Source organism: Anser brachyrhynchus, assembly GCF_964034855.1.
Source record: "Anser brachyrhynchus genome assembly, chromosome: 3".
NCBI classification, from domain to species: Eukaryota; Metazoa; Chordata; class Aves; order Anseriformes; family Anatidae; genus Anser; species Anser brachyrhynchus.
In genome coordinates, this window is record NC_137696.1 from 81,847,083 (window position 1) to 81,871,650 (window position 24,568).

The window sequence follows — 24,568 nt, forward strand, 5'->3', positions numbered from 1 at the left end:
AAAATATATCATTTTTAGTTGAGGAAATATGGGATTGCAGATCTAGACAATTAAGAATCTTAAAGGTAAAGGACTGAGACTGATTTTGTTTAGTGCTTTATGTAAAGATGTATCTTATAGATGAGAAAACTGCTAAATCGTAATATAGACTTAGATAGTATACTTACATAATGATATTCAAATGATTAGTTCATGAATTATTTATTTTGCTACTGCAGAACCAAGTATTAATGTTGCTGAAGAATGAGTGAATTTCAGCCTTCCTTACAGAATGCTACACCAGACTTCTTCAACAGGTCTTGGAATAGAAAGCATCATTACCAGGTGATCAGTGCTGCAGAGACAGTCATCCTTCCCTCCCTGATTGGAATTATCTGTTCAACAGGCTTAGTTGGAAATATCCTCATTGTGTTCACAATAATAAGGTATGGAAATACATTTGATAAAACGATTTATTGCTTAACAAAATAAACAATGACCACACTAATGGAGTGAATTGCTCTGCAAAGACATGTATAACAAGTTATTCGTCTTTCCTCTAGTCATCAACACTTGCTTCTCATTTAAAAAATAAATAAATTAATTAATTAAATTGACTATTGACAGAACAGATAGAGGTAATATATGCTTGCTTAGCCTTTTCTGTTATAAGAAAACACTTAAGTGCATGATTGACTTCAAGCACATTCAAGGAAACTGAAATGAATGTCTTCTGTGGCTTTCATTATAGTTAACAGCAATCTTCCTAGTGGCACCAGAAAAGGCTAGACAAGACTTTAAACTTCAGTTATGGCACTAACTAGACATTACAATTTTTAAAGATTTTTTTTAAGTCTGAAAACTGTACTTCTACCTCAGATTATTTCAATGAAAGAGCTCCATGTACCTTTTGCCCATTTACTGCAGCTTCCTCATTCCTTCCTAATACTTTTTTCCAGCATCATCTTGCTTCTGGAAACAAGGGCCTTAGTGCCAGTCAAGTATTCTCACATGACAAGAATTCATACCTCAAAATATTTTTGATGTATTCTGAGAAGATAAATTTGCTGAAGTTGCTAAATATTTTTGGGTCATAAAATCCAACCCAAACATCCTTTATACAATAAAAAAATATCTTCTAGTCACTTAATTTTAAGAGGAGATTTTTTGTATATAATAGGTCTTCCAAATGGCAGATGCAATCACAGACGCTACAGCCACAAGCATGAATCATGAAGAAGGGGCTATTATCTGCAATGAAAAATTAACATAAAGAAATATGAGAGCATAAGCTAACAAATGTCACACTCAGCAAGGGATAGACTACAACAGATAGACTTCACCCCTACGTAACAGGCTTTTAAAGGAAAGATTTCCAAAGGCCAGCCTAGGACTGGGTGTCTGTCAGCCCCTGAGCTTTAGTAAATTTCCCTTGAAACTACCAAAAATCTGATGGTTGGTGCAGTTGAGAGCATTAAATTCATGGTCTGAACACAGAAGAGAGCAAATATGGAAACAGTATGTCTGAAATGGACATGATCGCAATATGGCTTTTAAAATGTATGAATGAATAGAGAAGAAAAAAAAATCATTGAGTTTCTAAAAAACAGTCTTAGAGTCTCTAAAATAATAGAATGGAAGGAAACTGAGAAAGAACAAAGATATTTTCCCCTGGTGAAAGGCCTTTGTCTAACTTAAATACAAATATGAGAGACAGAGGGAATAGACACAGACAATGACTTTAAAAAAAGAATGTAATTTAAACCATATTTGCTCAATAAAATTACAAGTATTCAAATTTATGGACATGAACATTTATACATAGGAAAAGAATTTTAAAATAGTGCATTAAAAAGTTAATGTGGTAGTTACCAGCACTTAAAAGGACAACCACAAACCTCAGACTCTGTAGATGAATATATATTTGAAATGCAACTACATTTTGAAAAATAACCATGTCAAATTCCCACCTTCCATCAAACAGATTTGATTCTACTCAATGACTCTGCTTCAGAGATGTCTCTTTTTTCTTTATTGAACATATTTTCTCATGTATACATTTCAAGTTTTTTAGCATTACAGAGTCAGCACTTCTAAGAGAGAAAGAAGCTAAATTCTTTCTCTAGTTAACAAGTTATTTACTTCCCAGTAAGAAATCATAGAATCATAGAATCATTAAGGTTGGAAAAGACTTCCAAGATCATCTGGTCCAACCATCACCCTACCACCAATATTACCCACTAAACCATGTCCCTAAGTACCACATTCAAACTTTCCTTAAACAGCCCCCAGGGACAGTAAGTCCACCACCTCCCTGAGCAACCCATTCCAGTGCCTAATTAATGCTTTACTGATGGTGGTATGTGAAAAACAATGAACTTTGGAAATTCAGCTCCCCAGTTTGCCTACTACCTAGGGACACTACTACCTAGGGACAAACATTTTAAAGTGTGAATTAAAATGATATTATCTGCAATATACTGTGAGAGAATAACTAAACCTTATAACAAACCTTGCATGTAATATATGCCCATGCACTGATATCTAATTTAAAAATTATTAATTCAATGACTTTCAGCTGACCGTCCATGTGTGAATTATTTTAATCCCTAGAGAAGAATAGAGGGAGTTATGTTGCTATTAAGTTAAAAAGAAAATGGTGGAGAAAACGCTGCAAGAGTTCAGTGTCAGCCAGTAGGATATGATAAACTTCATCCCAGCAACCTACAAACATTGGCCCCCCAAACTGCAGTTCTGCTAGCAAGTGTTTTATATAAATCTACTGACTTTGGCAGACCAGCTGCTGGGAGAATAGCTATGGTTTTGTTTGGAGGGTGGAATGTGATCCAGATAAACCCAATCATCCACATTAGTCTAACTTTAAATTTTGAAGAAATAGTCTCTTGCAGAAGAAAAAAAAAGGATTCAAATACAATCTGAATTACCTATAAGTAAAGCTTTTCAGATTAACTTGATTTTTAATAAGATATCTAATAAAATTTCCTGAAATAGAGATTGCAAATAAGTGTTACAGCACTTATTACTTGCATTCTGAGTCTTCAGTTGGAGTTGTACTCACCACTGGAAGTAAAGCCATGACCAGAAAACTTATGAAAGTGCTACAGCATGACTAATCTACTCAGATCAGAGATTTTGTTATCAGATATTATATATTATCATGCTGAAAAATATTGATTTGGCTAAAGAAAAATCCAAGGAGTTCAAGAATTACAAGATGATAAAAAAAATAGTTAATGTATGGATGGTAGTTCGAGTTGTTAATAAGAAACAAGTTTTCAGAAAAGATTTTCAGGGGAAATAAGTTAACTTGGAACTTTCAGTGACTGATTGTAGGGCCAGTCAGATTTATTATCTTCCCTCAGAGATCTGGAGTAAAGTGTACAGTTGTGTCAACGGCATTCCTAATGGCATACTCTGTGGAGATTTGGCTGATGTTATGGAGTTTAAGACTGTCATAAAGAAAGAACGAGATAAAGAATAGAACAGGGATGAAAGCAAAACAACTACTGCAATGTTTAATAGCACAAAGCCACAGAATTTTATTTTTCTTTTATAATAAGTAGGAAGCACTGCTGTCAGTTGGAAAAAAACAGATGAAAAACTCCTGGGATTGCTGTGGGCTGTCAGTAGGCTAAAGCTGCATGAGAGGCACACACAGATGTAATGTATGTAACATAAAGGCTCTGCCTTTCCGGAGGGAAAAGGGAGCTGCTAATGCCATTCTTCAGGCTCACAACAAGGCCTGAAATACAATTCTCACCAGCTGTTTCCATGAAAGAGAAACTTAGTCTGGAAAAGAACAGAAAAGAACAATTGCTAGAACCAGAAGAAAGAAGAATTAAGAAAATTCATCTAAGTTTGTTTTAAAAATAAAAATAAAAGTCTCAGAGGTGTATGCTTGTTCTCTATAAATCAGGACCAAATATACCAAAAGGCTTTAAACTGAAGGCCAAGACTGGTAGAAGGGCTATTGTGCAGACTCCGCTCAGCAGATATTAAAAGCTGATAACTGGAAGGCAATTTCTACTCTCCAGAGCAGTGTTGTGCTGTTATGCTGTGACTGCCTTCAGTAGGACTAGTGGAAGTTAAAAACATAATTTCTACAATGAAACTACTTTGTTATGAGAGGGTCTGTTAGAATTTGGTTGCCTGAAACAGCAGATAACTCTGTGCTGTGACAAGGGTTATCTCTTCCAATCTTAGGTTCTTAGTTTTCCTAAATCAAGGAGAAAAAAAAAAAAAAAAAAAAACTATGCTAAACAATGTACCCAGCACCTTAAAACATGCCCCAGCTGCTCTGTTTTTTTGCCTAGCATAGACTGAAAAGCTAAGAGTCTCTGCAATGAAACAGTATGCTGACAATTTACTCTAATTTTTGTGATTCTATTTGTTTCAGAAATACAATAAATATATGTGTTTTTAAAAATGCTAGAAATATGGGACTTCCCATGATGACCCTGGCACAGTAACTCATAAATGTCTTTAAGTGATGTTATCTGGCTTCACTATGAGATTCAGTTAAGCATTATTATATTTCTGGACTAAAAATCTTGGACAAACATATCGCTATTGTTAATCTTTGATACAACAGATTAGATAGCTGAATTACTTGGAGCTATTTATTGTCAGGTATGGTGTAATGAGAGAAGGCATGGAGTCAAACATGTAGAATAGAAAGGCTGTAACTTCTGTGTGCAGTTTTTCATAATGGATACAGAGTAAGATTCGGTCTTACAAAAATTTTATAGGCCTTATACGACTGTTCAATGTGAGTGATTTTTTTTCAGCATAACTTTGACTGACCAAGCCAGTCACCTTGGTCTCCATGGAGAGGCACTACTGAGGGTAATTCATATCATCTTTGTCATATACCTGTCTTAGACAGAAAAAGTTACCCCCTGAGTACTGTTTCTCTGCAGCACTCATAGTGCTATGTAGGTGTAGGACTGCAGCTTTTGGACCTGCTATTTTCAGGGCCCGAGGGTCTAGATAAACTCCAAGCTTGAGAGCACAGGCAAGTGATTAACCTTACTGCTGGAAACTCAAAAACACTTCCAACTCGAGCTGGTTAGTTGGAAACACTCAGATTTTGTAGTGTAGGGAGGACAGGAGAATGACCTTAAGGCTGGTGCTACCTGCTGTTGTAGCCCATAACATGTTCACTCTTCCTATTTGAAGAAAGGATATTTGCTTGTGTTTGTAGATGTGTGATATTTGTAAACTATCTTATCTTTGACCTGGAAGATCACTTGCAAATTAACACTTAAGCTTCTAGTTAGTGAAGAATCTGTGTCCAGGAGGAGATAAATAAATGTTGATGACAATACATAATGAAGTTGGAGGGGACAAATAATGACTGATGACAACATATAATGCACTTATTATGTTCTTCAAAGTTGTGGCTTTCACAGCCAGAACATAGATTATCACAGTGTTGTGTCTGTTCAACATTTTTTGTAATTGATTGGGATCATTCAAATTATTTTTTAATGAGTTTAATCTGTAGAAGAAGAATTAAACAGAGAATAGGACTAGCTACAGATTTGACATATTCACAGATTTTTCTGAACAGCAGCTATGGTTTTGTACATTTTTCATAGGTAGATACTTGGATGTTTCAGAGATGCAAATTATTCTTCCTTGGGTGGAAAAGAATTGTCCAGTTAATATCTGTGGCCTGAGAAACTGATGAGAAGCTTTCAAGTTTGTGGTGAGATAGAAGAAATTACTGAAAGAATGAAAAAATTGAAACTGAGGCTATAGCTATTATATCTCTGGTTGATTTTTTGTCTGTCTGTTTGTTGGATTTGTTTTGTTTTGCTTTTGTAAAGGGACTGTTTTTGGCAGAGCACAAGCACCTCTGCCTTAATAAAATGTAAAGCTGTTCTAAACTATAAAATGTAGCCAAAATGATTTGATGTTATAAAGTTTACCGCATGGGTTACCATTTAAATATTGGGGCCTCTACAAAAGGTCTATGTCTGTACAGGGAACTATACAAAAATCTGTAAGGAAGCATGTGCTCTATACAGGCATAGTTTTCCGAACCTCAGTGTAAAGCATGGAAGAGTGGGTATTGCAACATTTCCCATCACATTATCCATAGAACTCCCGAGGTAGTAATTTTACTCACCCTCAGTTGTGATCTCACCTCTTGGGCAGTTCCATTTGTATGTCTCAGCTAAACACAAAACACCTAGGCAATATTTCAGCCAAATTTAATGTGTATTCAAAAACATCTCCCATGTCCATCCCTTGTACTCCCTTTTGGCAGAAGTTTGGTAGCTTTAAGCTGTGCACTGTATATTCTTTGTTGATTAAATTTAACATAAAGTCTGAAAGTACAGAATTTGAAGTTCTTGTTTAGAGTTTGAAAGTTTTTTTCTCATTTTGTATGATTTACCCTATTAATGTGAATTAAATGGCATGTTCATGCAGTTTTCAGATGCTCTGAAACTTATGTGTTTGAACATCATGGTACCATTTGATGTCTTACAGGAAACACAGTTTGGGGCTTTGCTTTTCCTGGAGATTTTACATCCTTCAATTTTCACAAAGCTGTAGGCATTAGAGGAAAAAGATTACATATGCGTCATTCTCTCCATAAGTTCTAGTCGTCAGTGCCAACAGATATACTTTATAGATGTCTGGCTTTGGTTTCAGCATCATAACCAGATGGCAGTGAATCATACTTGATAATTTATTAAAAAGGTTAGAAATAAATACTTTTGTCTGGCTCCTTCCCTCTAGCTTAAATTTCTGTCTTTGGAAACGTAGTTATTTCAGAGTTTATAACATGCAATGAAGGTAACACAAAAAATATGAAACGATGAACTCTTCTCACATGGTTCCTTTTAGGAAATGATGGCCATAGAGTCAGACTTCTGAATGCAGTATATGGGCGGCCAGGAGGAGTTCTCCCAGCTGCAGATCCTTCTGTGTCTTTCAGTGAAAGTGACAAGCAAACTGGTACTTTGGAGCATGTTGAAAAACAAACCAAAAAAAAAATAGTAAACGGATTAGAGATACTGAGAGAGAGGCCAGACAAATAGCTTAGGCTAGATATCTAATATGTAAATGAAGTTAGGTAAGGTGATTCCTGTATGAATCTATATAGGAATCCATAGTGTTCCTATATGGACACTGTAGGTAAGGACATTTTACATAAAGTTCTGTGAATAATTTTTTTTTTAATGTTGATGCTTTTAAAAAATATGTTGCTTTCCTTATTTGTATAGAATAAGGTAATTTAAAGTCAGGAGTCCTTTTAACTGCCTGTGTAACCTTCCTCTAAGCCTAAATTTGAGGGTGTATTAAGATAGAGATTAGAGTTTGGGAAATAAATCTAGGAAAGCATATATTTCACACAAAAACTATATAATACATTATGAAACTGGAAAAAACAGACTCTTAGTTGAAGACTGTGCATACAGTTTTAATTCAGTTGTGTTCCTTATGTACGTGTAAACTTTATGAGACTGCCCTTATATATTTGACCGCATATTATTTTTTTCTTGGAGGACTTTTCCTCTTTTAGCAGTACTGTTTTACCTCAAGCACTCAAGAATGTTCTACCTGCATCTTTTAGCGATTCAACTCTGGGTTAACTGCATCACCAGATCACCTGTTCTCTCTTCCTATTTATGCTAGTTTCTATCTCCATAAGGCCTTTCTTTCTTTTGAACACTTTATAGTTTTCAAAGGAGAATAGGGATAATTGTGCTGATGTTAATAAATTAGATAGCCCATTAAACTTCACTGGAAACCAAAGCTATGAACAATCTACATATCATATATATATATGTATATATGTATTTTAAGCCTAAAATGTTTATTATGAAATGTCTTTGGTTTGACAAATGTCCCCTGACTTTAAAATACTTTTTCCAGCAGTGTTCTTACCTATGTTCAGATCAGTTTTAAGGTCCATTCTATCAGCAGCATCCTTGGGAAACGATATGGTAACTATGTCAAAGAATTGTCTTCATGTCCCCCAGTTTATTGCAGAACTCAGAAGAAAACTATCCCAGATATCTACATCTGCAATCTGGCTATAGCAGATTTGGTTCATATCATTGGCATGCCCTTCCTCATTCACCAATGTGCACGTGGAGGTGAGTGGGTGTTTAGCAGCCTTCTTTGTACCATCATAACCTCCCTGGACACATGCAACCAGTTTACATGCAGTGCTATTATGATTGCAATGAGTTTGGACAGGTATATGCTTTCAGATTTTCATTCTGTACCTTTCATTCAAGGACAATAATACCTGTGTTTATGCAAATCCGTAGTAATTTAAGAAAGAGAAATGCTGCTGGTCATGGTTAATAATTTTTTTTAATTGCATGTTTCCTTTTTTGGTGTTTGTGGAGGTGGAAGAAATATTTTAAGTCTTGCTATAGCATCATGCTATGCACAAAGCTTTCAGAGATCCTGCTCAGTACCAGTGTTACTGTTCTGTGGATTCTCTTTAGAGGTGCAACTTGATTTCACTGAAACTAGATTTATTTAAAACATTTCACTGTAAGATAAAAAAAATGACTTCAAGGCAACCTGCAGAAATATACTGTATCTGTTATCTTTGAAAACCTTTATTAAAATGTAGTAAGAGTATAACAAGAATTTTAGCTTTTTTCGTAACTGCAGATTTCAAAAACAGCTTCTCTGTGGTCTTGATCTTAAGTAAAAAGTGGCCAGGATCAGGAAAGTAAAGTCTATTTTTGACCAAAGAGGTTATTTGTATGTAAAAGAGCATGAAGAAGACAATCTTCCCGTCATTGCACAAGGCACTAGTGAATCATTTAAGAGGACATTCAGAGACAACTTTTGACTTACGAGCTAGGATAAATGGGGAGGATGGTTGCTATTGAACTAGTAACATATAAGACAGCATGCTTACATGGAAATGGAATGTAGTCACTAGAGAGAGGGAGAGAAAAAATATTGTAAAACAGAGAGCAGAAAGTAGAAATTTGAAAGTTAAAAATAATTTTGAAATTGATAATATGTGGCTATTATACAGAAGCTAAACTAATGAACAACATCAGAAATATTTGGTTAACTTGCAGTTAAAAAAAATACAAGAAATTATCATTTCCTTTGAAGTGCATTTCAAAAGCTCTGTTTTGTATTTGCATGTGAGTAATGTGATAGCAGACAGCCTTTTCTTATGTTTCTAAAGAATTTACACATAATAGTAACTCTAATCATTCTGTCTGGAGAAAAAAAAAATCCTTATGCAAAGGACAGGTAAGTGTTAAGACAGGGAAAAGCCATGGTCTCCTACTGAGGAAAGGCAAAATATCAAAACTCAGTATAAAAGTTAGTTTATGTACCAAATAAAACCAACTCTTAAAAATGGACATTTTTTTCCCATATTTCTGTAAATACTGAGTGTAAGCCTGTGCATTCATTTCTATTTTGAGCAAGTTTTTCCATCTCAATAATACTTGCTTATGGAAGGCTCTTCAAATTACTTCTGTCCCAATCATTGCCAATACCCACTATGGCAGTATTGCTGAGAGACAAAGGGTTTTCAGATAACTAGCTCCCAAACAGTTTAGTGCTTGATAAAACCACCTCTGAATCCACCTGGGAGCTGTTCTTAAGTGAAAAGATTAAACCATTTGTTTTGTAAAAGATCAGCAGAGTTTATCAGACTTTGTTTGACAGTAAAATCATCACAAATTCACAATAAAAGCAAGAAACATAATTATGCCTCAGTAATGCTACAGCTAATGCATCATAAGACAGCTTCATGTTCTTTTTCACATTTCTCAAAAATAAAAGTACTTCTCAAGTAAGACAGAAGTGGGTCAGAACTGGGAAGGCACTTCCAAAAGAAGCTTGAGCTGAATAAAATGGCTACCACATGCAAATTAATATGTGTCATATTGCTGGATAATATTTTTATTCCCAAAAATCCTCATCTTCATAATAGGAGAGAACTATGTCACACACTCATCCAACAGAGACTTTACTATTTCAGCATTTCCTGTTGAAAATCAAATTTTTTTATAAGATTTTAAGAAGTGGCAAAAACAGCTTTTCTCTCCATGGAGCTTTAAGGGTCATTTTATAAGGGGTACAATGGATAAAATTTGCTTTTCATTACTCACTTTGATATTAAAAAAAGAAAAAAGAAAAAAAAGAAAAAAAAAAGAAAAAAAAAACCACTAAGGATAGTTGTACAAACTATGCAAGTTGTGCATGTATATTAACACTTATGAGAAAGTTTCCAAAATAGACATCAAATGCATTTTTAATAGACAGTCATGTTTATGTCATAGGCAAACACATAAATTAAACCCGAATGAAACCTTGTTATCAGAACATTTACCTATCTGTTAAGAGAGAAATTCCTGAGAAGCAACTCATAACGTCTTCTTTGCATGAGGACGCACATAGGCAAATGTAGATACCAATCCCAATGTAATTTACCTTCATGTAGATCAAGAGTAAATCTGACTGATATCATGATACAAATCTGGCCTAAGAGAAATCAGGCTTGTGTACACTGCAGGCAGCATTTCTTATTTTCCAAATATTGATTTATGTTGCAGTCTAGTGAGAGAGGAGAGATGGGTGAAAACAGGGTCCAGCATGATGTCCTATACTGAAGTTGTTAATTGGAACATTCCAAGAAAGCCATTTGATATTCATTCAAAAGGGATTTAAATTACACTTAGTAATGTCAGTGTCTTTAAACTAGCAAAGGAACTTTTGATCTATGTTGTTTTGAAAAAAAGAGCCAAGCCTTAAATCTCCAAAATAACTAATGCAATTTCAGAAGTCACATCATACCTTATTCCTGCATGGCCCACAAGACATAGCTGATAAAACCCACCCTAGACTTTGTCTGGCAGGAGTCTGCAAGGCATATCTCATTTTCTGTACTATGAATCCACTGGAGCATGTCACAGCAAAGTGCCCCTGCTTGGCTCCCTTCATACAGGCTGCACTTCCTTCTGACTAGTTCTACAAACTTGGGTTATAAGAAAAGGTGTAAACCTCTTGGTAGGGGTTCACTTGTCTGTGATCCCAAGCCTGCTTTTGGTATAGCACAGATGAATACAGACACAGCTGAGACTTAGTTCAGTCTCATGGGAAAACCGCTATACGCTAAGCTGTGAGAAAGCTAGAATAGAACCATGCATGCTAAGAAAGGTAAAAGTGCATGCAGAGATAAGATTGTTGAGGTGAAAACAGTTGGCAGCTCAAAGGTTCAAGAAGAGAAACACTGGCATGAAGAGGTATCAAATACTAAAGAAAATCAGAGTCTGAAGATGCCCCTTCACTCTGGTTGACAACTGTCTAGCAAAAGCTGAAGTGTGCCATATGGAGCTGATGAGAGCATTAACACTTAGCCTAAGAGCTCAGCAGTCCTGGTTGTCTGATGGCTATTTTAATAGATAATAAATATTTTTTTTTGTGAATATCCTACTTGCGAAGTGTCTCTGTGCATGGGAAGTGTTCCCTGAGCAAAGACGCCTGGAGTTGAAGAGTTACGTAGGGAACCAGTCAGTTTAGATAGCTGCATAAATATTTATTTAACCAATTCTCTTAAGGTTTCAGATGTATAAATGGAGAGGTGAGGCTGGGAAGATAAATCTGGAGTAAGTAGCTCTGTGACAGCTGAGAAGAGGCAGGCAGGTGTTGCCAGTCTTTGCAGCATGCAAGATCGACAGGCATGAGAAAATATGTTCCTGATTTGCCCATTGCTGTAATATTGCTCTAAGAAATATTTACCAAGGCAGTATCACTGGTAGGGTGGGTTATATCTCTATGAAAGTCATGGGCTTTCAGATATTTAAAACCAGAACCACTTGATTTGCCATGGACTAATCCATTTATTCAGTCTTCACACTCATTTCTCCTTTGCTCCTTGCTTTACTTCACAGGCAGTCATAAACACCCCATCCAGAAGAAAAAGTAAAAGATATTTGCTGCATCTTCTGGGCAGACTGTCATTTGCCTTTGAGTGTGGTACACTTTACTGCCTCTTGGAGCAGTCCAAAAATTTTAAGCCAATGCATATAATATGTTCGTGATTAACATTAATTGGATAATTGACGTTAATTAGCGATATTACCAATAATAGTGTCAGTATATGATATTGTGACAATACGTAATAATGTTAGACCATTGGATGTCACATATAATAGGTTAAGATATATCCAGAGGCAGGGAGAAAAGAAGTGAGGAAAAATCTAAGCTCTCAGACAGGTTTCCCTTCTTGTTGTTATGTGTGTATGACATATGTATGACCACATGTTTACGGACTTGCTAGAAATCAGACAAGATGATGTGGAGCTAGCTACAACATTAACTAGAACCTTATGGTCCCACAAAATATTTTCTCTTTCAGACTGTCATCTTGGCTTTCATGATCTTACCATGTACCTTTGGTGATGGTTGATTTCATAGACCTTCCTTCAAGCAGCATTGTAACAGCAAGCTTGGCAGAAAGGCAAAAAGAAGTTCAGTAATAGGCATAGGTAACAGGTACCATGTACCTGGTGCCTTGCACATTTCTGGAGCTCTGCAGGCTCCATCACTGCCTCTTTGTCCAGCTCTCTGCATCAGAGACACAGCCCAGACACTCCTGTTATTGTTTGTTTCAGGTGAGTGCTCTTCAGACTATTCTGAACGAAAGACCTTTTTATTACTGATAATTACTTTGGCAGATGAGGGCCCATGTCTGCCTTTAAACTCCACTGTCTGTTTGATGCAGAAATTACTCTTATTTTCAAAACAGTATTTTTCCCAAATGCACCTTTCATTTTTTATTTCACAAATCTATAATCAGACAATAGGCAAGACTGAGAATTACCTCTAAACTGAAGCAGCCAATAAGAAACCTACCACTGCAAAAGAGTGGAGACAAAAGCTGCTTGTGTTTGGTGTGATATTTACTTTTTATTGTTTGTGGAAGACTAAGGTATTTCTCTGCATGAGTCAGAATACTGATAGGCTGGAAAAAGTTTGAGTTCTATCAAGAAAAAGAATCATTTACATTTACCCTCATATTTACCTTTACCCTTGAATTTGTGATAGTGTTTTCATTCCATTCTGTCTAATTATTTTCTTTTCATCTTTAAGGTCATTAAATAACTATTTTTTCTTTTGCTTTGATGAATACTAATGATAAGAATAAGAAACCCAGGGAAAGACTACCTCTTTATAGTCATATATTGGTATATTAAAATGTACTGCAAAATAATTGATCCAGAAAATATGAAAAGTCATTTTACAATATGTAGGGAAATACAAGTATATACAGACCAGATTTTAGTACCCTCACCTGCATCATTAGTAAACTGCCTTTTACTTTTGTGAGAATCCTATGAAAACTCAACTGTATACCCAAGAAGATGATGTCCACCCAGAATAAGGAACCGGAGCCAACAGACACATAGGCAGTGGCAAGCACCTCTCAAACCTGAAGACATGGATTCAGCACCTATCCCAGGCCAAGAGGGTTCCTCTCCACATGCCCTTTCTTTCCCTTAATGGTCTTCAATGACCCAAAATGCAGTTAGTTTTCTTACTAACTTCATTAGTTGAACTACTAGACTGCAGCTATGTTGATCAACATGAGATGCATTCACTGCTGGCATGTTCTGCGCTGCGCTGTGCCCTGATCCTTTGAGTAAAGGCAATACCTTCTATTAAGCCACATGTCGCACGGTGCCTTAAGCGCAGCAGCCTTTTGCATTGCTAACAGCCCTCTCTGAAACTCTGTAGCCAGCTTTCCACTGGCAGCTCTGCGCCCAGTCATCCAAGCTGCCGCGGCAGTCTTTCCCAGAGCCTCTGAGGCAGCCCTTTCCCTTGTTCCCACGCTGTGGATCTTGCATTTATCCTCCCGGCCGTGCACCTGCAAACCCAACGGCATTGTTATGGTGGGTTCTCATGGGAAGCGACTGCCACCAGCGTGAGAATCCTCCCTTCTTCCCCCCCTTTTCCTACCCCATGGTCAAAACTTCTGGTTGATATTAGTGGACCCAAAATATGCATGCCCCAAGCTTAACAGCAAGGCAGCATGCAATCTCAGCAGAGTGTGCTCCCAGCAGCACCAACAGCATCATAGACAGGAGCAACTGATAAAAAGTGGGTCCTGATAAAAAGTATGTTGATACTGTGGAAAGAACATTATGAGGAGAACCACCCACTGGAGAACATGCCCAAGATGGATATTTGTCTGGAGATCCCCCATTGTTTCTCTTCCCATTTGGCCACTGGCAAAAGTTTTCCCTTTCCACCCTCTCTCCTTCAATTTTTATCTTCCCTAAAAGTAACTATAGGCCATCATCTACAGACCCTGCTAATAAATCCCGATACATATTTGTTCACGTACCTCAAAAATCTTTGTGCAATACACAATTCTTAATGAAAGAACAAATAGCCAATATTTTTGTGGTTAGGTGCATTGTGAGTTTAAGCAGAGTGAAACAAAATGGAAACCTCACTGAAACCTTCCTGCTAAGAAGTAAAAAGATATAAAGGCATTAAGGAACTTCTGTATCATCCAGCTGAACACACCAGCTGAGGTTCAGTCACCCATGAATGGCAAGTAGTAGGCACGTCTCCGAGGTGATTGATGGGTTGTAATATGGTGTCCTGTCATCTTTCATGCAGCTATCAGGAAGAGGGGGCCTGCTTAGGTGTAATTGTTACTCCACATCAGCTAGTAATGCCACTTCTCTGTGCATGAAACCCCATATGTCCTATCTCCGTCCTACACACTTTTATTTTCTCATAAGTACTTCATTTAATTCACAGTTTATTCACTAATGGTTTTTGTATTGTGCACTGAAACTTTCTTCATTACTGATATTTGGAAATATCTCCACCGCTGATTTTAAAAAAGGGCTGTATTCTTCCCCTATTTTGTCTGGAGATGCTGTTTGCTGCTCTTGAAAAATGAAAGCAAGCTCAAAGCGTACATAGTACGCCATGCTTATATGGAGACTAAGAGGTCAAATTTTGTGCAAAGCAGGACTAATCACAAGTTTTAAAAACCCTATAAGCCTGTAAATTACCCTCAATTACACTGATCCTGTAAGCAGTATCAGTGTCAGAAGCTATTTCTATGAGGCAACCAGTGAAACAGGAGAGTTGGTGTGCCAAGAATGCTACAAATCAGTTCTTACATTGCTGATGCAGAGGATTTCTGAAAAGTTCTTTCTTAGTAGCTTGTAGGTAAGAGGTAGGATTCTTTTTTTTGGTGGTGGTGGTTTTGTTGTTGTTTGTGGGTGTTGTGTTTTTTTGTTTTGTTTTGTTTTCTGTAGTTACAGAACTACAGTAAAACCAAGATGTTCTTTATCGCCATCATAACTGAGAATAACAGCATGATGTTAGACATAGTTTTTTAAGATGCCATCCAGTAGAAATGCCTTTTGCTGATTCTACCTATAATGGTCATTACTTTAACCTTATTTACTGAAAAGAACTTTGTTGTTCCACGGCTTGAATAATGAAAAAAACTATGTTTCATACTCATATTCAACCAAGAGTGAAAATAAATTCTTATCATGAGAAATATGAATTTTTCTTAACCTTATGCAGTGGTTCTTAACCTTCATTGGCCCAAGAGCAATAATACCAAGCAACTGAGGTTTACACCTCTTTTTCTTTCATGAAATACTTTTAATAAGGTATGACGTTATTATACTGACTTTTAGTTGTTCAATTGTGTAATGGTTTCAATTATTATTGACTGTCTCTTGCAGGCTTTTATTGTGTTTAGGTTGTATTTTTTTCCGGATTTTTCTCACTTGATCTGTGAACAAGATAAGTAGTTCACTGATTGACATAGTCTTTCATTTGCTGTGTTACCACCTATTTGTTTCAGAACACACCAAAAATATTAGATTCTGGAAAAGAAAGAAAGAAAGAAAGAAAGAAAGAAAGAAAGAAAGAAAGAAAGAAAGAAAGAAAGAAAGAAAGAAAGAAAGAAAGAAAGAAAGAAAGAAAGAAAGAAAGAAAGAAAGAAAGAAAGAAAGAAAGAAAGAAAGAAAGAAAGAAAGAAAGAAAGAAGCATTCTGCAAGAAAGTTGTACCTTCCAAATCTTCTTAAAGAGCTGAACATGAGTGCTGTGGGATTCCATGTGCAGACAATAACACTTTAGAACAAGTGTGCCTTCTTAGGCAGTGCCTGAAACCACATTAACATTCCTATTACACTAGCTTTGACTGTTTTGTTTGTTGGACAGTCAATTTATTCTGCTCTACAAGCACTAAAAATCAATGAAAAACCACCAGTATTTAAATATTTTTCAGATTCATGCCTTCATCTTGTAGAAAATTTAAATACTCTGCCATAAAGGCAAATGGGATAAAATTTGGTAGAGAAAATGAATCGCCAATCACTAAGAAAGAAATTTCCAAGTATTGTTTAGATTCCTGATCATTTGCCTTTCTCATAACAGCTAGTAAATCACTCATTTTCAGTTACTTTCAGAAAATTACCATTTCAAAAGAATTCTGTGACCATGATTCAGAGCTTTCAGTCGTTTTAAAAGAAACTGAGCTGATCTACCTCCCACAAGGGAGCCGTGTTTCATTGCCACTATGTAAAACTCTTCTGGTCTTATGCATGTAAAAAGGCTTGTAACATAGTTGAAAAGGAGATAATGAAATTTTTGATTCATTTTGTAGAGGCTCATCATAAAATATTTTCTACCATAAAATATTTTCTACCAAAAAGAATGCCCCAAATCTTCCTCTCCCCTTTTCTGTGTAAAACTTTGACATCCAGAAGCTTCCTTTCATTTAGCTGCATTGCTTTTTATTAACTGAAGAATTATGAATCAATAATGGGATGAAATGAGTTTTCTTCATAAACTGTGTCTCCCCCATTTCTCTTTGATGCTTTTGTTCCTTACCACCCACCAACTCCTCTTGGCAGAGGTCGGGTTCTTCTGCTTGCACTTTTCCTGTTGCAGGGGGTGAGCTGGTGGATATGGGGCTGAGATGCAGCTGTCAGCTTCCAGTCACCCACGGTCTGAGTGGTGATGGGTAGAGATGCCATTAGCAGCGTTAGCAGTACACCTCTCATCACATATCAGGTGAGACCATAACTGATCTTATCCCTAAGCTGGCAGCAGTGTGACAAGAATCAGCTCTTTGCTGGGGTCTTCTCCATGAGACCCTGCTGATGAGAGCCATATCCATGGCAGTTCAAATATGCAGCACCAAAGTGAGGTCAGTTTGTGCTGGGTTCTGGGAATTTCCTGTGATTATATCACCTCAAAGGCATTTCAGAACAATTCTGTACTTCTCCCCTCATGTTGCTTTGCGGAGTTCCATGAGCTTGAGAGCTACAAAGCAGTACCAAGACTCAGAGCAATGGAAATTTTCAGCCTCTGTTACATACTTTCTGCACCCAGTACCTTCTGAACAGGCCTACAGCTGGACCCAGTATCCCAGATTCTGCATGTGCAACAGATGGAAAGAGAAAAGAAAAAAAAATCATTGTTATGTTTCTTTACTTCTGCTGAATTTATTCTAAAGTGGTCTGACACTATTCTTTCCAAAACAAACTGTTAATCTGTGCAACAGTCATGTTAGTCGTGCACTCTGATGTCATCTGGAAATGAAAAGGTGTACCAAATGCAGGGAAGTTCACACACACCTTGTCCACTCCTGCAAAAAAAATAAAGGGAAAATACACCCCTCCCCTTAAGTCTCCTTTCTTTATTTTGGCTTATGAATTGTTGCATTTAGTAATCTGCTTTCAGCTCAAAAATTGCTCACTATATCCACTTTGATCTGACAGATAAAAGTTCACCCTAACATTTTACAAAATGTGAAGGTCTTGAAACAGAAGCTGAATTTGTTTTGTATCATAAGCCGCTGCTATCTGAAGGTTACTTCTAAGGTAGAGAAGTTTTCCAGTTGGATCTTCAGTTAAGTGGCAACTATTTTAAAAGGTGGAAAATATTTAAATTACAACTGTAACAGACTTGAGCAATCCAACAGCTCAAATATATCAGAAAGTAGTATAACTGTATTTGAAAATGTCTTTTATGTATTAAATTATCTTCTATTTATTATGAGCAATTGGCTAACGGTCAGGGTTCAAAGGGTTGTGGTAAATGGGGCCACATCTGGCTGGCGGATGGTCACTAGTGGGGTCCTTCAAGACTCCATTTTAGGGCCAGTCCTCTTCAATGCCTTTATAAATGATTGGGATGTAGGACTAGAAGGTGTTTTGAGCAAATTTGCCGACGACACCAAACTTGGAGGAGTTGTGGACTCGGATGAGGGTGGAAAGGCCTTGCAGAGAGATCTGGACAGATTGGAGAGCTGGGCGATCACCAACCACATGAAGTTTAACAAAAGCAAGTGCCGGGTCCTGCACCTGGGACGGGGCAACCCTGGCTATATGTACAGACTGGGAGATGAGACGCTGGAGAGCAACCCCGCAGAGAAGGATCTGGGGGTTGTGGTTGACAGCAAGTTGGATATGAGCCAGCAGTATGCCCTGGCAGCCAGGAGGGCCAACCGTACCCTGGGGTGCATCAAGCACGGCATTGCTAGTCAGTCAAGGGAAGTGATTGTCCCACTCTACTCTGCGCTGGTGCAGCCTCACCTCGAGTACTGTGTGCAGTTCTGGGCACCACAGTACAAAAAGGACATTAAACTGTTGGAGAGTGTCCAGAGGAGGGCGACGAAGATGGTGAAGGGCCTAGAGGGGAAGACAAATGAGGAGTGGCTGAGGTCACTGGGCCTGTTCAGCCTGGAGAAGAGGAAGCTGAGGGGGGACCTCATCGCAGTCTACAACTTCCTCGCGAGGGGGAGTGGAGAGGCAGGTGACCTATTCTCCGTAATCACCAGGGATAGGACCCGCGGGAATGGTGTTAAGCTGAGGCAGGGGAAGTTTAGGCTGGACATCAGGAAGAGGTTCTTCACCGAGAGGGTGAAGGAGCATTGAACATTGGAACAGGCTCCCCAGTGAAGTAGTCACTGCACCAAGCCTGTCTGAATTTAAGAAGCGATTGGACTCTGCACTTAGTCACATGGTCTAAACTTTTGGGTAGACCTGTGCGGTGCCAGGAGTTGGACCTGATGATCCTTATGGGTCTCTTCCAACTCGGGATATTCTATGATTCTATGATTATCTCCATTCCTTTTCCAGAACTAACTTATCTCGGATTTTGTCTCTGTTTGCTTCTTGTGTGAGTTTTTACATTATCTCCTACATTCTGATCTATTGTAATTTATTAAAAACTCTCATCATATTAATTAAAGAATGTTGTGATCAAGAGCATAATCTGTTATAACAACACTTATTGAATGTTAAGTGAACTGCTTAAATAAATGCTATTCTGGAATGTAGTACTCAAAAACTTTTAAAACATGCAGCTTCCTTCTCTTGCAATGGTTATTCTCTGAATTTATATTTTGGGGTCAACAGTATTAACCTAAATATTTTACTGTTTTTCTATTATATTGCTCTGTTACTTGATTTTACAGATACCTCGCTCTTGTCCAGCCATTCCGCCTAACCCACCTGTGAACAAGATCAAAGACAATTCGAGTCAACTTTTGTTTATGGTAGCATCACTTATTCTGGTGTTCCCTGTATGGGTCTACTCAAAAGTAATAAAGTTCAAAGATGGTTTAGAGAGTTGTGCTTTTAATCTGACCTCACCTGATGATGTTCTCTGGTAAGCCTTTAAAGCTTCTGGGACCATATCTTCAGTTGATGTTGAGTATACCACCCATTTTGTCTTTCATATCCCTGAGAGGTGGGTGGATGGATGGATGGATGGATGGATGGATGGATGGATGGATGGATGGATGGAGGGAGGGACAGACGGACGGACGGAATAGAATTAAAGGCCAAAGCTGAGCCCAGTGTCATTCATATTATTACAACTCAGATTGTATTGGTAATATAGAGGCAGCCCCCGTGCAATCCAGTTCAGCAAGACAGCTCCACATAGCAAAAGTAATGGTGAAGGATCTCTCCTTATCCTTTCTTCCAGTGGCTGGGTAACTGTTGCTCACAAATGGGATCTCATTTCGCTTCCTCACTTGTCAGACTTTCATTTTTGAAAGATAAATCATGGAAGAGTTTAAACATTCCTCAAATTGCATACAAAACTTTCCAGTGTCTCATGGCCAAGCAGAATCATGTTTTTTTGTTGAATTCAAACCAGCTTGTTGAATGAAAACTAGCAAGGGACATAAAGGACAATTTTAGAAGCCTTTTTGGAACAGAAAGCAAATTTGGGGTGATACTGGGTATTTTTATATTAGCATGTTCATTTGGATCAGGAATGTATTTTGGGGGTGAGTCTCCCAATTGTATCTAATTACCACACGAGGTCACATTATTGATCAGTCTCAGAGCACATGATCTTTATTCTTTTCAGGTGAAATCAAACTGAAAAAAAGAGATCCAGGAATCTGACGAATGGAGTCCAACCACTGTTGTGTACTCAGTCCTCAATCCACAGGATCCAATTAGAGAAAATCCAAAGTTTAACTCCCCAACATGAGTATAATTTGCTAGGTCCTCAGCACCAAAAACTGCACTCCACAGATTTGCACTACTCAGTTGTAGCCAATGCAGACAAATCCCAGGGGGGAAAAAAAAAAAAAAAGTAAAAAAAAAAAAAAGTGTTTAAGCCTCTTTTTTTCCAGCTCCTTCTTTCTCCCTCTCCCCCCCATCCTGCCTCCCCACACCCCCCCCCCCCCCCCCCCCCGGATTTTTAATGGAATGAATTCTAACTTTGGAGCACCAAAAAAAGAGGGAGGAAATATAAATATGTAGCAGTACAGAAGGTAAATTATTTTACTGTCAGGAAAGCTTGATGCAATTCACTGCTGAAGATTTAAGGTATTAGTTAAAACAAACACTGAAATATGAGTGATTATTTTCAAGAACATGTGAAGGACATGAGACCCCCAATGGCCTGAAGAAATCAGATAAAATCAGAGGAAAACAGGGATGAAAGGATTTGGGGAATTCAGCCTAGTTCATCCTCTCTCAGATGGCATGACCAATTGTCAGAGGTTTGTTTAATTCTGCTTCAGAAGTTTTAATACAGAAAAGTATAAAGATGAGTTAAAAGAGACTCTGGTGGATAGATTAAAAAACATTGAACTTAAATTCAATATCCAGAAAGTTTAACAAGTTATTAAGCTGTCAGTCTGTAAGATGACAAGAAAAAAAAAAGACTATGTGCACTTGTCAGGACCATATTAAAACAGAAAGATATAATTTCCTTCTTTAATGGAAAATCTCTGGTTTATAAAGAAGAAATAGAAACAAAATATCTTAAATTTTAACAAAATGACTGGAAAAAAAATAGGAAAGATGCTGTAGATTGATGCAAGAATGGTTGGAAAAAAATGAGTTCTAAGAAAGTGGTCACCACTGGTTTACTATCAGGCTAGCAAAATACCAGGGGACTAAGAAGGTTGTGTCTTGCATAGAAGTTTGCAATAATTTTCATTACAGGTGCTGAAAAAAAGCACACACAGGCAGAATTTGGAAAGCTAAGGTGTATAATTTGTGGTTGCCTTGTTGTAGTCAACAGTATTTCTCGAACTGCTGGGCATAGATTTTATTCCTAAATGTACTTACAGTTCTGAATAACTGCTACTACCTAAAAACAGGTTCCATGTATCTCTAATCAAGAATCACAAACCAGAGATCACTTTATGAAAAATGCAATTTTATTTCTTTACATTTATGAGATTTTCTTCGTGTAATCACATTGTTCTTTCTCTTTGCCTTTTCTTTTACAGGTATACACTTTGTCTTACTATAACAACTTTCTTTTTTCCTTTGCCAGTGATATTTATTTGCTACATTTTAATGCTACACATGGGATATGTATCAGCAAAACAAGAAAGCAGAAAGGTAAAGTGCTATTCATTGTTCTTCCTGTTTCAGATTCTCTGCTCAGGCTGTAAGTTTTGTAAGCTTCTAGCCTGTAACAGGCTAAAAGGAATAGCCCTAAAATGGCATGTGGGCCCTGCACCATGTGACTTTCTGTGCTTCTGATGCTGCATTAAGGTCCCCATAAGGTATGAGATTCAGTGGAAGAAGCAAGATAGCTTGAAGGAAACTGATTAAAATCAGAAAATAAAATTATGGCAGAAGTCCTCAGCTTATCTGTGGAGAGCACAAAGGTATGGCTCAACCCTACACTTCTGGCTGCAGGAGGGCATCTGTCCAACAAGGTCTCAAGAAATGCTGGGAAGACATGAGTTCCAGGTCTGGTAGCAGCCACCACACCCTGGGGGCCCCAGCCACATTTCACAGGGAGGCACAGGCTGCCTGAGGAAGCCTAGGCAACACAACAAAATTGTCAGATGAAACAAAGCTGAAATACAGTTTCCCAGCTCCTCGTCAGCAAATTTTGTTTCTAGGACTAAGTGTTTTGGATCTCAACTTAACCAATTTCCCATGAAAAAGGTAATTCATTTACATTTTAGTGTGTTTTTTAATCCCTCAGGCAGGAGTATTGTTTGCTTCTCTTCTCCATCTCCTTAAGCTCCTAATAGCCATGTTTTGAAACATGTTGCAAAACTATACAGCTTTCATGTTGAAAAAAGACAAACATTTTAAATGAAGTAATTGTCATTGTTTCATCAATTATACATAAACAATTATCCCATATTTGTGTGGCATACCATCAAATTCAACCTAATCAGAAGAAAAAAAAAGAAAAAAAAAAAAGAGAGAGCTGATCTTTGCTTGCACTGCAGGTGATTTTGGTCTCAAATGACTGCCATTCCTCAGTAAATTCAATCCATGACATTATTTTCTCACTTTGAATTTCCATGCTTAGGATCCTTTTATTTTGCAGACACAACACCAGTATCCCCAGGCAAAGAGTCATGAAGCTCACTAAGATGGTGCTCGCTCTGGTCATTGTGTTTGTGGTAAGCGCTACCCCATTCCATGTGATCCAGCTTGTGAATCTTCAGGTTTCACACCCAACCCTAATCTCCTATGTGAGCTACTATGTCTCCATCTGCCTCAGCTATGTCAGCAGCAGCATTAATCCATTTATCTACATCATGCTCAGTGGGAACTTCCAGAAGCATTTCCGGAGGTGCATAAACATGGAAGTAAGGATGGCAGAACAGGCTGTCAACCACATTGAAAACACCCTGAAGTCAAGTTTTTGAAAAAATGCATTATCTGTGTGCCAATTTTATTGGTCACTGTAGATAGGCCTGATTTCACTTCCTTCGTCAAAGTGTAACTCAGAAGTGGCTTTGTCACTGGAATTGTACCAGTGTGAAGTTGGTGTGAGAAGATGATCTGCTCCACTATTTGAAAAGTTATTGCACCTAGAGGAGGGATTCTCTGCAAAAATATTCTTCATTATTGTGCCATTGCCTTTTTATGGTTATTTGTACATAGAACCAAATGTATAGAGACAGAAGTAAACATTAAGAAAAAATATAGTCCTCTGGTAGTAAAAGAAAAAAAAAAAAGACTGCTGCAAACATTCAGGACATTGTGTGTGAAGTCATGGAAATTGTTAATGACCACAAGAGACTTAGTTACTGATGACTCAGAAGGGGGTAACTTTCGATTTTTATCTGTAGATATACAGCTGTCTCATCTGGCACTCATTCCCGCAGCTATTGAAGGCAGGAGAGAGACATAAAAGGCCTTTTCAGAGGAAAACTACTTTTGAATTAACCTTTGTACATGTCCTTGCAAATAAAGAAGTGAATTCACAATGTGCGTCATTGGAAATTATTAAACCTAAGTTTTTAAAAAAACTGTACATTTCAGGGATAAGCCGTCACTTTTCTTTTCTCAAAATCCCTGCTTCCAAGACAGCCCTGTGAAGGGTCTCTAGTCCTTGAAGAGCTCAATAGTGATCTCACTACATTGAGTACTGGGAGGAACTTGGTGCGTGCCCAGGATGCATTCTTACTCATCTCAGGAAGGGAAGAAGTCCTGCATGTTGCCAATGCTTAAACCACAAGATTTCTAGCACCAAGATGTAATCAAACAATATTATTAGGACCTCGACAGCTAATAAAGAAAATTGGGGAAAAAATGTTAAAAAATCTAATGATATTGACAGAATTTCACATTTGATGTTCACCATATTGTGGGATCATATTTGTCATATTCTCTCTTTAGACCACTTGCTCTTATCTCAGGAGTTTCACTAGGACCAAACATTTCACTAGGACCATTTATGATTACAGTCTTGTTATTTTGAGACTTGGTGAATCTGAAACACTTAAAATGCACCTCTTCACACTTGCAGTTAGTCTCCAACTTCTCATCCTATCCCAATTGGCCTATTGTGCACATATTTACAGCACTCTGGAGGTTGCAATCTGTGATCCTACTCTTCAAACCCACTGTGGAACATATGACACAGGAAAGATGACAACATCTTTTACCGACGGAGGGCTGGGCTGCCTTGTGACTCCCATTGAGCTGCAGATGCCCAGACTGTGGATGAGATACTGCCCTGTTTTCTTCTGCCATCACATCTTAAGAAGAGGCCACTTCTGTACATAAACCACCTTTCTTCCAGGAGCTCTGACGGAAAAACCTCTTTGGCTGC

General features: G+C 37.7%; 1 protein-coding gene across 1 annotated transcript; it reads left to right on the forward strand.

Annotated features, from left to right (window-relative positions):
• Positions 1–206: 206 nt before the first annotated feature.
• On the forward strand, positions 207–23,806 carry MCHR2 (melanin concentrating hormone receptor 2). Its single transcript, XM_080583733.1, is given in 8 exon segments — positions 207–425; positions 8,008–8,217; positions 19,479–19,518; positions 19,522–19,558; positions 19,561–19,672; positions 21,765–21,833; positions 21,835–21,879; positions 22,832–23,806. Coding segments are annotated over 8 exon segments (1,020 nt in total). The 5' UTR covers positions 207–243; the 3' UTR covers positions 23,157–23,806.
• The last annotated feature ends 762 nt before the right edge of the window (positions 23,807–24,568 follow it).